The following is a 16,152-nucleotide window of genomic DNA, read 5'->3' on the forward strand; positions in this document are numbered from 1 at the left end:
TTCCGGGGGGGGGGTCGGATTGTTGTTGTATGTTTGAGGTGTGTGAAGATCGGGCTGGGGGGGGGGGGGTGGGGGGAGTATTTATTTTACCATGTTGATGTCATTGTTTATGTTCCTGTTACAAAAATTTTCAAATCCCTCAAGAAAATATTATTTAAAAAAAAGAAATTCTGGAATTAAAAATCTAGTGATGACCTAAAAACCCGTCTGGTTCACTAATCTCCCTTGGGGAAGGAAATCGGCCATCGTTACTTGGTCTGGCCTCCATGTAACCCCAGATCCACATCACTGACCCTTAAATGCCCTCTGAACCGACCTGGCAACTCAACACAGTTCAAAGGGCGATTAATGTCGCCCACATCCACTGAATAAACAAGGCTTTGTTGATCTGTGAGAGGATTCCATTCGAGTTTTGGATGATTTGCTGATAGTTGTATTGTGTGTTTTAACTGTATGCGGGGCTGAGAATGTCTGGAGAGAGTTTTGTACACACTGGTCTATTCCTTAACATGTCCCGGGTTGTATTAACTTCAGAGAGAGCCCGCCTCTTTTTCCCTATTTCAGAAAAAGGAGATTTCCTGGCCCTGGATCTCGGGGGGACAAATTTCCGGGTATTACTAGTGAAGGTTCGGAGTGGGAAGCGGCGATCTGTCGAAATGCACAACAAGATCTACACCATCCCTATGGACGCCATGGAAGGAACAGGAGAGGAGGTGAGCTCAAGGCTGTCGGCCTGGTCACCATGGAGACTGGGCTGTCTCCAGATTCAGCAGCTTCACCGTCAACACTGGTCCAGGGATCTTATTGAGAATTTATTTGTAAATTAATTTGCGTCATGTGTCGTTGGTTGGGCCCAGCATTTATTGTCCACCCCTAAATCCCCCTTGAGAAGGTAGTGGTGAGCTGCCCTCTTTAACTCTACAGTCCCTGAGGTGTACGTACACCCACAATGCTGTTGGGGAGTGAGTTCTGGGATTTTGACCCAGCGACAGTGAAGGACTGGCCGATATATTTCCAAGTCAGGATGGTGAGTGACTTGGAGGGGAACCTCCCGGTGGTGGGGTTCCCAGGTATAAAGAGTGTGATAGAATACTCCCCACTTGCCTGGATGAATGCAGCTCCCAACAACACTCAAGAAGCTCAAAACCATCCAGGACAAAGCAGCTTGATCGGCACCCCTTCCACAAACATTCAGTCCCTCCACCACCGACGCACAGTGGCAGCCGTGTGTACCATCTACAAGATGCACTGCAGGAACTCGCCAAGGCTCCTTGGGCAGCACCTTCCAAACCCATGACCTCTACCATCTAGAAGGACAAGGGCAGCAGATACCTGGGAACCACCTGGAGGTTCCCCTCCGAGTCACTCACCATCCCGACTTGGAAATATATCGGCCATTCCTGCACTGTCGTTGGGTCAAAATCCTGGAACTCCCTCCCTAACAGCACTGTGGGTGTACCTACACCTCACGGAATGCAGCACCACATTCTCAAGGGGAAATTCATCAACAAATGGTGGCCCTCGCCACTCTCCCAAAAGCAAATACCAAAGAAAAGCTACTCTCTGTGACCTGACCAACAATTATCTATCAGCCAACATGGTGTGATCTGGCATCATGACATTGCTGTTGATGCTGTGTAATAATTGGCTGTTGTACTTCCTACATGAAACAGGGATAAGTGCTCTCCAATATCCGGTGGTTCTGTTTGTGTTGCAGTTGTTTGACCACATTGTTCACTGTATCTCGGACTTCCTGGAGTACATGGGTATGAAGGATTGCGTCCTCCCGCTGGGCTTCACCTTCTCGTTCCCGTGTGAACAGCGGAACTTGGATCAGGTCAGTATTACGGATGGATATGACACCTTAGAGAGAAAGATGATGGTGGTCAGGACCTGTCCGGATCATTCGCTGGTCCTGCCGTTCCAGGGGTAATGGGCACCGAGGGAGTTCGACCACGGTATCGGCTTCAATCCTGTTCATCTGGCGGGATTAGTCCATATTCTGCCAACATTTATATGGCCAAAGCCAGCCTAACCTGCTGGATGTAAACTAATGAGGTTCTTCAATCCACAGAGAGTTGGCCTATAGTCGATGGGCCAAATAGTCTGCTCCCGGATCTATGTGAAATGAGAGAGAGAGATGATGGCGGTCAGATCCCGTCAGATTCACACCCATTCTCGGCCTAGTTAAATTAGGATGAATTGCCAGGAGAAAGGTTTCCAGGTGACGGTGAGCACACCAGGGAAATGTTGTGGAAGCATTCTGCCTTGAGGGGAGAGCGAGGAGGGGGTGAAACCTCTGGAGCGGGATTCTCCGACCCTCCGCGCCAGAATCGCGCCCGGCGGGGGGGGCGGAGAATAGCTGTCCACGATGGGAATCCGGCGCGACGGTGCTGCCGCGATTCACCGCGTACGCGCCAGTCGACGCGGTGCCAGCCGGGGAAGAGGCCCCCGCGGCGATTCTCCGCGGTCGACCAGCCGAGTTCCCGCCGGCGTGGTTCACATCCGGTACCACTCGGTGGGAGCGCAGACCCGTGGCCACAGTGGCGGTCCTGGTGGAGGAGGGGGGGGGAGATCTGACTCCGGGGGGGGGGGGGGCGGGCCCTCAGCGGTGGCCAGGCCTGCGATCGGGGGACACCGATCGGTGGGCCATCACGATCTGTGGGGGACCTACTTTCCACTGCGCGGGCCCGCTGTGTAGGTCCACGCATTCGAGGAAAAAGTCCGGAATGATTCCCGCCCGTTTTCCGGCGGGCATTGGGAACATGGGGCGAAATTCTCCCCCAACGGCGTAATGTCCGCCGACTGGCGCCAAAAACGGCGCCAATCAGACGGGCATCGCGCCGGCCCAAAGGTGCGGAATGCTCCGCATCTTTGGGGGCCGAGCCCCAACATCGAGGGGCTAGGCCGACGCCGGAGGAATTTCCACCCCGCCAGCTGGCGGAAATGGCGTTTGTTGACCCGCCAGCTGGCGCGGAAATGCGGCGCATGCGCGGGAGCCTCAGCGGCGGCCGACAGTTTCCCGCGCATGCGCAGTGGGGAGAGTCTCTTCCGCCTCCGCCATGGTGGAGGCCGTGGCGGAGGCAGAAGGGAAAGAGTGCCCCCATGGCACAGGCCCGCCCGCGGATCGGTGGGCCCCGATCGCGGGCCAGGCCGCCGTGGGGGCACCCCCCAGGGTCAGATTGCCCCACGCCCCCCCCCAGGACCCCGGAGCCTGCCCACGCCGCCTGGTCCCGCCGGTAAATACCAGCTTTGATTTACGCCGGCGGGACAGGCAATTTCTGGGCGGGACTTCGGCCCTTCCGGGCCGGAGAATTGAGCGGGGGGTCCCGCCAACCGGCGCGGCCCGATTCCCGCCCCCGCCCAATCTCCGGTACCGGAGACTTCGGCGGGGGCGGGATTCACGGCGGCCAACGGCCATTCTCCGACCCGGCGGGGGGGGTGGGAGAATGACGCCCATGGTCCCCAAAAGCGAGAATCCCGCCAACAGTGTTTCTGATGTATTTTTGGCGTCTTCGGCAGGGAGGGGTGAAACTTGAAAAAAAAGTGTTAGCGTACCCAATTCATTATTCCAATTAAGGGGCAATTTGGTGCGGCCAATCCACCTACCCTGCACATCTTTGGGTTGTGGGGGTGAGACCCACGCAGACACGGGGAGAAGGTGCAAACTCCACACGGACAGTGACCCGGGGCCGGGATCGAACCTGGGACCGCGGCGCCGTGAGGCAGCAGTGCTAACCCGCTGCGCCACCGTGCCGCCCGGGAGGGGTCAAGCTTTAATCCTGCGTTATTTGCCAATGGCTCACCCAACTCTGCTGGGTGCAGCTGAGTGAGGTTTGAAAAACAGGAATGCATGACTGCAAGTATTGTGTTAAAACAACCATTTTATTGAATGATGATTTTGGCACTAACAATACGGCAATTGTAATTGATCCGTTTCCAAATGTAAACAGGAAGAAAGATAACTTCATTGGAAGGAGAAAGCACTTTGTCATTCTAAGACCGTAAGGCCATAAGGAGCAGAATTAGGCCACTCGGCCCATCGAGTCTGCTCCACCATGCGATCATGGCTGATATTTTTCTCATCCCCATTCTCCTGCCTTCTCCCCATAACCCCGATCCCCTTATTGATCAAGAACCTATCTATCTCTGTCTTAAAGACACTCGGTGATTTGGCCTCCACAGCCTTCTGAGGTAAAAAGGTCAGACAGATATTACAAAACTTGGCAGCATTGTCAGCTGTGAGGAGAACAGTGGAGAGCTTCAAACGGACATAGACAAGTGGCTGGAGTGGGCTGAGAGATCGGTGGGTGGAGGGATTGGTTCCACCGGAATTTAGATCTGATTGAAATGTACGACATTGGAACAGGGTTGGACAGACTAGATGCAGGGAGGATGTTTCCCTGGTTGGGGAAGCTCCGGACACGGGGTGGACTATTTAGGATTGAGCTTCACTCCGAGACCGGTGAAGCTGTGGAATTCTCTACCACGGAGGCTGTGGAGACCAAGTCACTGAATATATTCCAGAAAGAGATAGAGAATTGTTTAGATTTTAATGGCATCCAGAGATATGGGGAAAAAGCGGGAATATGGCATTGGGATCGAGGATCAGCCCTGATCACATTGAATGGTGGAGCAACATCGAGGGGCTGAATGGCCTCCTCCTGTTCCTAGTTTCTATGTTCCTGCCAACAACCTCAGTCTCTTTATCTTCTCCAGGGTATTCTTTTAAAATGGACCAAAGGATTCAAAGCGACTGGCTGTGAGGGGGAGGATGTCGTCGACCTGCTTCGAGAAGCCATCAAGCGGAGAGAGGTGAGGACAGGGTTTCCTCAGGAGGTAGGCAGCAGAGTGCCTCCATCAGGCTGTCCCTCAGTCTGGATTCCCTCAGGAGGTAGGCAGCAGAGTGCCCCTATCTGGCTGTCCCTCAGTCTGGCTGTCCCTCAGGAGGTAGGCAGCAGAGTGCCTCCATCTGGCTGTCCCTCAGTCTGGCTGTCCCTCAGGAGGTAGGCAGCAGAGTGCCTCCATCTGGCTGTCCCTCAGTCTGGCTGTCCCTCAGGAGGTAGGCAGCAGAGTGCCCCTATCTGGCTGTCCCTCAGTCTGGCTGTCCCTCAGGAGGTAGGCAGCAGAGTGCCTCCATCAGGCTGTCCCTCAGTCTGGACTCCCTCAGGAGGTAGGCAGCAGAGTGCCTCCATCTGGCTGTCCCTCAATCTGGCTGTCCCCTCAGGAGGTAGGCAGCAGAGTGCCTCCATCAGGCTGTCCCTCAGTCTGGACTCCCTCAGGAGGTAGGCAGCAGAGTGCCTCCATCTGGCTGTCCCTCAGTCTGGACTCCCTCAGGAGGTAGGCAGCAGAGTGCCTCCATCTGGCTGTCCCTCAGTCTGGTCTCCCTCAGGAGGTAGGCAGCAGATTGCCTCCATCTGGCTGTCCCTCAGTCTGGCTGTCCCTCAGGAGGTAGGCATCAGTCTGGCTGTCCCTCAGCCTGGACTCCCTCAGGAGGTAGGCAGCAGACTGCCCCTATCTGGCTGTCCCTCAGTCTGGCTGTCCCTCAGGAGGTAGGCAGCAGTCTGGCTGTCCCTCAGCCTGGACTCCCTCAGGAGGTAGGCAGCAGAGTGCCCCTATCTGGCTGTCCCTCAGGAGGTAGGCAGCAGTCTGGCTGTCCCTCAGTCTGGACTCCCTCAGGAGGTAGGCAGCAGAGTGCCCCTATCTGGCTGTCCCTCAGTCTGGCTGTCCCTCAGGAGGTAGGCAGCAGTCTGGCTGTCCCTCAGTCTGGACTCCCTCAGGAGGTAGGCAGCAGAGTGCCTCCATCTGGCTGTCCCTCAGTCTTATCACGAGTGAGCAGAGAAGGCTGAGGGGGGACCTGATTGAGGTGGACAACATTATGAGGGACACAGATAGGGTGGATAGGGAGGAACTTTCCCCCTTAGCGGAGGGTCAATAACCAGGGGGCACAGAGTTAAGGTGAGGGGCAGGAGATTCCGAGGGGATTTGAGGACAAACCTTTTCACCCAGAGGGTGTTGGGAATCTGGGACTCGCTGCCTGAAAGGGTGGTAGAGGCAGCAACTCTCACAACTATTAAAAAGTGTTTAGATGAGCTCTTGAAACTCCGTAGTGTACAAGGCTACGGACCAAATGGTGGGAAATGGGATTAGGATAGGAGCTTGATGGACGGCGCAGACACGAATGGCCTCTTTCTGTGCTGTAAAACTCTACGACAGTGACTCCGGTGAATTGCAAAGTGCCTTTTTTAACTGGTTCTGTCTCTGACCTCTCCCCGCAGGAGTTTGAGTTGGAGGTCGTCGCGATCGTTAACGACACTGTCGGAACGATGATGTCCTGTGGCTATGACGATCCTTTTTGCGAAGTTGGTCTCATTATTGGTGAGTGCTAGTGAGAAAGTAAACTATTTAAAACATTTTATCTTGTTCTTTAGTTGGTCTTCTGTTCTGTGTCTGATTGATCAATATCATTGCGGAGCACTCCGACAAGTGAATGGCCATGGGGGGAGGCGGGGAGGGGGAGGGGGGCTGGCCAGTGAACAATGTCATTGGAGGTGAGGATAACGGCAACTGGACCTACCTGTGGGGGAATTTCGAACTTGGGCGTTACTGCTTAAGAATCGGGGAGACTGGAGGGGCCTTGTGGTGCAGTTATTTGGGTCCCAGACCTGTGGCTGGACTGAACCCCCAATATTTAATTTTAATTTTGTAAGACTGTGAGGAAATGATACCTCGCTGCAAGAGTGATAACACAGAGAAGAGATCTGGAATATTAAAAACAAACTTTACAGCATGGAGTGAGGCACTGCGTAGGGTAAACGGCACCTCCTCATGTGCAAGGATGAGCCTGATACAGTTTAAGGTGGTGCACAGGGTGCATATGACTCGGGTGAGGATGAGTGGGTTCTTTCAGGGGGTAGCAGATAAGTGGGAGAGGTGTGGGCGGGGGCCAGCGAATCACGCGCACATGTTTTGGGGGTGCGAAAAATTGGGAAGATTCTCGGCGGGAGTATTCGCGGTCTTAGCCAGGGTAGTGGAGGAGGAGGTGGACCCCTTTGGTGGCGATATATGAGGTTTCAGAGAAGCCGGAGCTCATGGAGAGGAGGAAGGCCGATGACTTGGCCTTCGCCTCTCTGATTGCACGGCAGCGAATCTTGCTGGAGGGGCGGTCGGCATCGCCACCGGGCGTAGCGGCTTGGTTGGGTGACCTCTACGACTTCCTGTGGTTAGAGAAGATAAAGTACGAGTTAAGCGGGGGTTATAGCACTCAGGAATACCTGCTTTACAGATGAGTCTGGATAATCTACTTTGAGGATGAAGGATCCTTTGACACTGCTTTAAAGATAAGAGCTGACTCCTGCCAGACCCATGCAGAAACTCTGGCTGCCTGTCTTCAGAAACTGTTTCTCAGCTTTTTTCAGCTCCCTCTTGTCCTCAGATAAGTCTACACTGCTTTAAAGACTGTGAATCTCCTTTAACTGAACTGCAGTGAGATCTGCTTCACCTCTGATCACAGCTTCATTCCGCTCACAACGGAATGCTTTCCGATAAATACCTGCTGCCAGAGCTGAACCCAGCAACGACATCATCTTACCAAGTGGAAATCTAATTAACTCCACACGGAATCCCATTACTCCGAACAAAATTCCATGAGCCCAAGACTTTTTAACGATGGTTCAATTGCACTCCTGGCTCCCAAATTATGCCAGCCTTTCAAACTAGGATGTCTTTAAAAACATGACTGCAGCAGTCGAACACACTCTAACCCAGGTTTTTAACCTCCTCGTTTGTCTGCGGTCAGAGTGGAACATTGGTGCTAACACTCCTGGGAAGGGCCTGTATTAGGGTCAGGGTTCGTATGTTGAAGGCAGTTTCGGAATGCTTTTTGCCGTGTTCCTCCCGATTACGATCGCAAGAAGCGGGTTAATCTCGATCGGTTTCTCATCCGCAGGGACTGGCTGCAATGCCTGCTACATGGAAGAGATGAGGAACGTGGAGATGGTAGAAGGCGACGAGGGGCGGATGTGCGTCAACATGGAGTGGGGCGCGTTTGGGGACAATGGCTGCCTGGATGACATCCGGACTGAATTTGACCGCGAAGTGGACCTGCTTTCCATGAACCCTGGCAAGCAGAGGTACGGTCACCCCCCTCAGTGAGGGGTGGGATGATTGATGCAGTTCACAACTCCAATGCCCTCTGGACAAAGAATTGATTACTTGGGACAAGCTGTTCTAAGGTCAACAGGGTCCAAGTGGCAGGTGGAGTGCAGGAAGGAGGGGAGGAATCAAAGAACAAAGAAATGTACAGCACAGGAACAGGCCCTTCAGCCCTCCAAGCCTGTGCCGACCATGCTGCCCTACTAAACTAAAATCTTCTACACTTCCGTGGTCCGTATCCCTCTATTCCCATCCTATTCATGTATTTGTCAAGATGTCCCTTAAATGTCACTGTCGTCCCTGCTTCCACCAACTCCTCCGGCAGCGAGTTCCAGGCACCCACTACCCTCTGCGTAAGAAACTTGCCTCGTACATCTCCTCTAAACCTTGCCCCTCGCACCTTAAACCTATGCCCCCTCGTAATTGACCCCTCCACCCTGGGGAAAAGTCTCTGACTATCCACTCTGTCTATGCCCCTCATAATTTTGTATACCTCTATCAGGTCGCCCCTCAACCTCCGTCGTTCCAGTGAGAACAAACCGAGTTTATTCAACCGCTCCTCATAGCTAATGCCCCCCATACTAGGCAACATTCTGGTAAATCTCTTCTGCACCCTCTCTAAAGCCTCCACATCCTTCTGGTAGTGTGGCGACCAGAATTGAACACTATACTCCAAGTGTGGCCTAACTAAGGTTCTATACAGCTGCAACATGACTTTCCAATTCTTATACTCAATGCCCCGGCCAATGAAGGCAAGCATGCCGTATGCCTTCTTGACTACCTTCTCCACCTGTGTTGCCCCTTTCAGTGACCTGTCGACCTGTACGCCTAGATCTCTCTGACTGTCAATACTCTTGAGGGTTCTACCATTCACTGTATATTCCCCACCTGCATTAGAATTGAGAAGAGATGTGGGAAGGGGCAACTCACCTGGATAAGAAGGGTTAGAAAAATGGTTCCCTGCTCCGAGAAGGCAGGTGAATCAAAAGCAGAGCAATCCAACGCCCCCCCGCCCCCTCCCTCAGTGCCTCGCTGTCTGTCCCATGACCGTGCTTGGCAAAGATATTGAGGTGGAGAGTTCAAGGCATTTGAGTTAGTCAATGTTGGAGCGGTACCTCAAGGTTCATTCTCTCTCTCGCTCTCTCTCTCTCTCTCTCTTTCTCTATCTCTCTCTAATGGAAGATTTCACATTATTAAATAGAAATGGGATGAGGCCACTTTAACAAATCTCCCCATGGGATGTGGCCATCTCTGGGCAAGGCCAGCATTTATTACCCAATCCTAATTGCCCTTGAACTGACTTTCCAGCCATTTCAGGGGGCAGAATTGCTGTGGGGGGTCTGGAGTCACTTGTAGGCCAGACCGGGAAAGGACGGCAGATTTCCATCCCAAAACGGGCATTGGTGAACTCGATATGTATATTTACAACAATCATGAGATTTTTAATTCCAGATTTTCTTTTTATTGAACTCAAATTTCACCATCTGCCATGGTGGGATTTGAACCCGCGTCCCCTCGGTGTCTGGGTTACTAGTCCAGCGACAATACCACTACACCACCGACCGACATCGTCATATCGGTGAGGGGGAGGAGAAATGGGTTACGCTGGAGGCTGATCCAATCACGGGCGACTTGCCTGGTTTCCACGGTTTCAGCAAGTAAAAAGGGTGCTGAGGCCTTCCCCCTTTCTGATCGACTCTGCAGGTTTGAGAAGCTGATCAGCGGGATGTACCTGGGGGAGATTGTGCGCAACATCCTGATCAACTTCACCAAGCGAGGCCTGCTCTTCCGAGGGAAGATCTCCGAAAGGCTGAAGACGCGAGGCATTTTTCAGACCAAATTCCTGTCTCACATTGAGAGGTGAGTGACTGGGCCTGAGGGCGGAGTGGGCCGGCCGTCGCCCAGGTAAGGTTTTAGGCCAGAGACTCAGGAGGTTGAGCAAGAAGATTGACATTTTTTCCCCCCAGGCACATGAGGTAATTTCAAAAGGAAATTGGGTGGGCATTTGAGAGAAAGAGATTGGAAGGTAAGAGCGATGGGGACTGATGGAATGTTCCTCAGTGAGTGAACATTGAACTTGATGGCATCTTCCTGCATCTTAATGACTGTTAAGCTCTCTGAGCATTTATTTAGATTCCCATGATAGACGAGGAACATCTTTTCTCAGTGTTTGGTGAGTACAGGCACAGAGGTTGTGGAGTCTCTTGACTAGGCCGAGGCTTATTCACTACCACCATTACACAGTGTCACTTCCAGGTTGCCAGTGCGAGGATTCGAGTACCGGAGCCGGGGTGTCTTGCTGCAATTGTACAGGGCCTTGCTGAGGCCACACCAGGAATATTGTGAGCAGTTTTGCTCTCCTTATCTAAGGAAAGGTGTTCTTGCTCTGGAGGGGGTGCAGCGGAGATTTACCAGACTGATTCCTGGGATGGAGGGACTGATGTATGAGGAAAGACTGAGTTGGTTCGGATTATATTTGCTGGGGTTAGAAGAATGAGGGGGTGGGGGGGGGGGGGGGGGGGTCTCCAAGCAATAAAACTTAACAGGATTTGTTGGTGGGATGCAGTAAGGATGTTCCTGATGATGAGGGTGTCCAGAACCAGGGGTCACAGTCTGAGGATACGGGGTAGACCACTTAGGACAGAGATGAGGAGAAATGCCTTCACCCAGCGAATGGTCGGCCTGTGTGATTCGTTACCAGAGAAAACGGTTGAGGCCAGAACATTGCATGTTTACCGTGAGGAGTTAGATATATCTCTTGGACTGAAGGGATCCAAGGATATGGGGTTTATTAATGATGTTTTTCTGCTTATTGCAGTGATCGACTGGCACTGCTCCAGGTTAGGACCATCCTCCAGCAACTGGGCCTGCAAAGCTCCTGTGACGACAGCATCATTGTCAAGGAGGTTTGTGGCGTGGTGTCGCGCAGAGCCGCGCAGCTGTGCGGCGCAGGAATGGCCGCCGTGGTCGACAAGATCAGGGAGAATCGCCACCTGGACTGCCTCAAGGTCACTGTCGGGGTGGATGGGACGCTGTACAAGCTGCACCCACAGTAAGTCGGCCTGGAGGAGAGGGGGGAAAGGGGGGCGGGGGGGGTCTTGACAGGCTTCAATCTCAGACGGCCAATCTTAACGGCCTCGTAGCTTACAGTGGGGTAGCAGGAATGTCACTGGATTAGTCATCCAGAGACCGTATCCAGGGATAGACGTCCCCACCCTGCATTCTGGAGGCATTTGAGTGAGCTAATAAATTTAATGTTGATTATCTGGAATTGGAAGACGGGAAGAACACAGGGACAGGAGGGAGGCCATTCGGCCCATTGAACCCACTGTGCCATTCGGCCCATTGAACCCGCTCTGCGGTTCGGCCCATTGAACCCGCTCTGCCATTCGGCCCATTGAACCTGCTCTGTCATTCGGCCCATTGAACCCGCTCTGCCATTCGGCCCATTGAACCCGCTCTGCCATTCGGCCCATTGAACCCGCTCTGCCATTCAGCCCATTGAACCCGCTCTGCCATTCGGCCCATTGAACCCGCTCTGCCATTCGGCCCATTGAACCAGCTCTGCCATTCAGCCCATTGAACCTGCTCTGCCATTCGGTCCATTGAACCCGCTCTGCCATTCGGCCCACAGAACCGGCTCTGCCATTCGGCCCATTGAACCCGCTCTGCCATTCGGCCCATTGAACCTGCTCTGCCATTCAATACGGCCAGATTGGACCCGGTAAAGACCAGAGGTTCCTTACACTCCTCCCCACCCCTCCCCTCAGTGGGACTCCGCCACCCCAGCACTGGCATGTTTGCAATGCCAGGGGCCAGTGCCATGGCCTGTTCCCCTTCCCCCTGGGGGAGCGGGGATGGGCGATTGGGGGGGGCTTTATTTATCTTCTCCCAAGTTTTGCCCCACTCGCTGAACCTCTCTCCATCCATTTATTTTGGTCAGTGAATGGTAGAACCCTCAAGAGTATTGAAAGTCAGAGAGATCGAGGTGTACAGGTCCACAGGTCACTGAAAGGGTCAACACAGGTGGAGAAGGTAGTCAAGAAGGCATATGGCATGCTTGCCTTCATTGGCCGGGGCATTGAGTACAAGAATTGGCAAGTCATGTTGCAGCTGTATAGAACCTTAGTTAGGCCCCACTTGGAGTATAGTGTTCAATTCTGGTCGCCACACTACCAGAAGGAGGTGGGGGCTTTAGAGAGGGTGCAGAAGAGATTTACCAGGATGTTGCCTGGTATGGAGGGCTATGAGGAGCGGTTGAATAATCTCGGTTTGTTCTCACTGGAACGACGGAGGTTGAGAGGAGACCTGATAGAGGCCTACAAAATTATGAGGGGCATAGACAGAGTGGATAGTCAGAGGCTTTTCCCCAGGGTAGAGGGGTCAATTACTAGGGGGCATAGGATTAAGGTGCGAGGGGCAAGGTTTTGAGTAGATGTACGAGGCAAGTTTTTTACACAGAGGGTAGTGGGTGCCTGGAACTCGCTACCGGAGGAGGTAGTGGAAGCAGGGACGATAGGGACATTTAAGGGGCATCTTGACAAATACATGAATAGGATGGGAATGGAGGGATACGGACCCCGGAAGTGTAGAAGATTGTAGTTTAGTCGGGCAGCATGGTCGGCACAGGCTTGGAGGGCCGAAGGGCCTGTCCCTGCGCTGTACATTTCTTTGTTCTTTGTTTGTTTGGATTGATTTCCAAGATATAGTTTTGAATAAAATGGTTGATTTTTTTTTTAGACTAGCTCCCACTAAAATGGCTTCCATCGATTGGAGCAGAAACTCCTCAGATTAATTCAAACCACAAAATGACAGTAAAAGGAGGGGTTTTAGAAATGCTAGCAATAGGTCAGCCACGATCGCATTGGATGATGGCACAGGTTGGGGAGGAGCCTTGTCCAGTTCCTGTTTCTCCCACATACTCTGAGACTCTAGTTTACGTTTCGCCCCCTCGTTTACTCGAAGCCGTCTCCACTTTAATAAAGATTATTATTATCTCTCTCTCTCTTGCAGCCTCTCCGCCATAATGCACGAGACAGTTGGACTCCTGGCCCCGAAATGCAAAGTGACGTTCGTGCAGTCGGAGGACGGCAGCGGGAAGGGCGCGGCGCTCATCACCGCGGTCGCCTGCCGCATCCGCGAGGCTGGGCAGCACTAAGACCTCCCCCCATCCCCTCTCCCCACCACCCCCACCTTAGCCGGCGTTTCCTCTTTCTGCTGGGTGAAAGCGTACCCCGCTCCCCCCATCCCCAAACCCCCAACCTCGGTATTCCAGAGCGGGATTGTTCTTGTGACACCGAAAAGCGGAGCCGGAACCCACCGCACGCAATTCTTCCTCTCGCTTGGCGACGGGGATGATAATAATCACAATAATCTTTATTAGTGTCACAAGCAGGCTTACATTGACAATGATGCCGGGGGGGGGGGGGGGGGGGGGGGCTGTGAGAGAACCTCGCCCCACATTGCCCGCTCAGTAAGGCCTGGTCGCTAACCTCGGAAGGAGCCGGGACCGGTTTGAAAATGACAGCGTCTGCTGCGCACCGACCAGGAGATGGGACAGGAGTCTGGTGGAGGGGTGCTGATAGGCCTCAAGTTAAAGTGATGGGGTGGGGGAGTTCCAAGCTTTTCTTGGGACCAGTCACGGATGGGATTGGCCGGAGCAGGGATGGTTTGAAGAGAAACATTTGTGTTTTTTTGAACGTGCGGTTGTGATGAATAATGCCCCCTCCAGCCCCCGCCCCCCCCAGTCAAAACCCCTCCGTTTCTAGGCACCCGCTCAGTTCCCGCTGAGATGCAGTGTTGGGGACATGCTTCCTCTCTGCTCACGCTGCCTTGCACAGGCCTGGAAGAGATGCTCACTCAGGCTGCACGCTGGGCCTCCTCGGGCCTACTCTCACACCTTGCTTACGGAGCCCTCGGATGGCCCAGCATCTGCTGATGGCCTTCAGTGTTTGCACTTTCCTCAGTCTGGGTCAGCTGTCTTTACAAGGCCTGGGGCTCCGGCCTTTCCCCAAAGGCCCTCCCACACCCAATTTTAGCTGGGGGGGCAAGGTTAGAGTTTGCTTCCAGTCTGGGCCACGTTTGCACGTCAGATACAAGTGAAAGGGAGATTGAGTTCACAATCTTTGACAAGACTAGTCATTCTCTTTGGAAGACACTGAACAAAATGTACAGGACCAAGAGGTGGTGTGGGTGGGCGGGGACAGAGTTTGAGTTTGAGGGTCAAACCTTTCTGATTCCTGGGGTGAAGAGGGGAGGGAGGCGGGGGCCCCAGGAGGCTTAAATCTGCAGTAATTGATTCCTCACATTGTTCTGCCAGATATTTGGCCAAGAACTGGAATCATTTGTTTTGGAATTTTGAGCTCTTAATTCGGGAGCGGTTTGGGGGGGGGGGGAAGGAAAATATATAGATGTCTATTTTTATACCAAAGTAATATGATTCCGCTGACTGGAATGGGATCTGCATGAAGGAGAGATGATCACGGTGGTTGCCCTGCAGTCCAGGCTGGGGGTTCAGTCAATGTGAAGCGGGCAACTACTTAAAGTGAAGAAGTGCGATTTGGTTCCTAAGCAATAACCGCACAAACAAGCGACCTACCTGTCCCTCCCCAAGGCCCTCTCTGTTGCTCCTATCTGGTTCCATGTGTTTGCTTAGGTGTGACCCCTGCTTCCCATGTTAGGGGGGGGGGGCGGTGAGAGACAGTGACGTCTTGAGGAGAACTGGACTAAATCTGGGATTTCTCAATCAGATTAGCTTCAGGATGTTGCAACTCTCTTCAGAACCAAATTCCGGTGCGCTGCAGGATCTGGGAGGCAACATAACCGGACCTCCGATTAACAAGGTGAAGGAGAAATACTGCTCGACTGTGCAAGCCACTGACCTGCTTCGACCTGGATTAACTGCTCCTGGGGAACGGATGTTTTTCGAAGTGTGTTTGGATCTCTGCTGAATGCTTAATCTTGTTCAACTTGGTTGGGGATATGAAGAGTCCAGCTTTCTGATTCCACTTTCAAAGCGGTGGTTTTTATATTTCTTTTGAAGGGGGAGGTGTCACATAACTGTGTATACCTGTATATCGCACTGTCATTTCAACAGTGCCCTCTCACAACAACCATTAGAAACATTCCCAACACAATTCCGGTGGCCATCAGTGTGTGAAGACTTGGTGGCTGCGAGATGGCGAGTTGGCTGAGACTCGGTGAAGGAAAAGGAGGGAAGTGCTGATATTTAGCTTGCCTTTCCGCCTGACCACGAAGGAATTGCTCAGGACTCTTGGGCTCTCCCATAGAGCAATGATACCCAGCAGATTGAATTGGTTTGGGGAGAGGAGGTGTGAGCTTAGAATTGGCCACGGGTAAGGTGGCTGCATTGGTTCAATTGTCCTTGAATTTTGCTCAGTTTGCATTTTGTTGAAAGACATTTTGCTCAGTAAGGGACATATTTTTATTTTTAGAGAGAGGGTGGAGTTGGGTGTTTGGGGATGTGAGAATAGTGACAGTAACCCGCTCCTGGCCAAACTTCTCTTGTACATTTTTCCAGGTCCCCTGAAGTGTAACATCGGCCTTCGGTCATGGGATGTTTTCACCCTTTCATGGTTTTGAACCATTGTATCAAACCGCTCCCAAACCCCCTTTACGCTAATACACTCCCAGATCCTCTTAAACCCACCACATAATTTAAGCTCCCTCATGCCTGGTACCCTATCCCAGTAAATATCCTTTTGCTCCCTCCTCTGAGGTGGCTCCCCCTCCTTAGCCTCAGAACTGGAAGTAGGCCTCAGGCCTGCCCATCAATCTGGTAAGAGTTGACCCAACTTCCTTGCATTCTGCACAGAGGCAGCCTTCACCTGCTACCCAATTTCAGTTGGTTCAATCCGAGATCAGGGGGTATTTAGGCAACTTCAAAACGGAGGACGATCAATCTGGCAAATTTCTGCTCCTGCCTGGGGTTCAGTTTCCCAACTTGGTTTGGGATATTGAGGGAGTTCAGCTTCCTGC

General features: G+C 52.8%; 1 protein-coding gene across 1 annotated transcript in view; it reads left to right on the plus strand.

Annotated features, from left to right (window-relative positions):
• Positions 1–13,582, plus strand: part of LOC140397032 (hexokinase-2-like) — a 90,159-nt gene extending 76,577 nt beyond the window's left edge. Inside the window, exons 11-18 of the mRNA XM_072486082.1 lie at positions 565–713; positions 1,718–1,837; positions 4,720–4,815; positions 6,279–6,378; positions 7,949–8,132; positions 9,859–10,014; positions 10,973–11,206; positions 13,168–13,582. Coding sequence (XP_072342183.1) covers positions 565–713; positions 1,718–1,837; positions 4,720–4,815; positions 6,279–6,378; positions 7,949–8,132; positions 9,859–10,014; positions 10,973–11,206; positions 13,168–13,312 — 1,184 coding nt within the window. The 3' untranslated portion in view covers positions 13,313–13,582. The remainder of the gene's footprint in view (positions 1–564; positions 714–1,717; positions 1,838–4,719; positions 4,816–6,278; positions 6,379–7,948; positions 8,133–9,858; positions 10,015–10,972; positions 11,207–13,167) is intronic.
• Positions 13,583–16,152: the final 2,570 nt, after the last annotated feature.

The sequence above is a fragment of the Scyliorhinus torazame genome, chromosome 20 (genome assembly GCF_047496885.1).
Source record: "Scyliorhinus torazame isolate Kashiwa2021f chromosome 20, sScyTor2.1, whole genome shotgun sequence".
Lineage (NCBI taxonomy): Eukaryota > Metazoa > Chordata > Chondrichthyes > Carcharhiniformes > Scyliorhinidae > Scyliorhinus > Scyliorhinus torazame.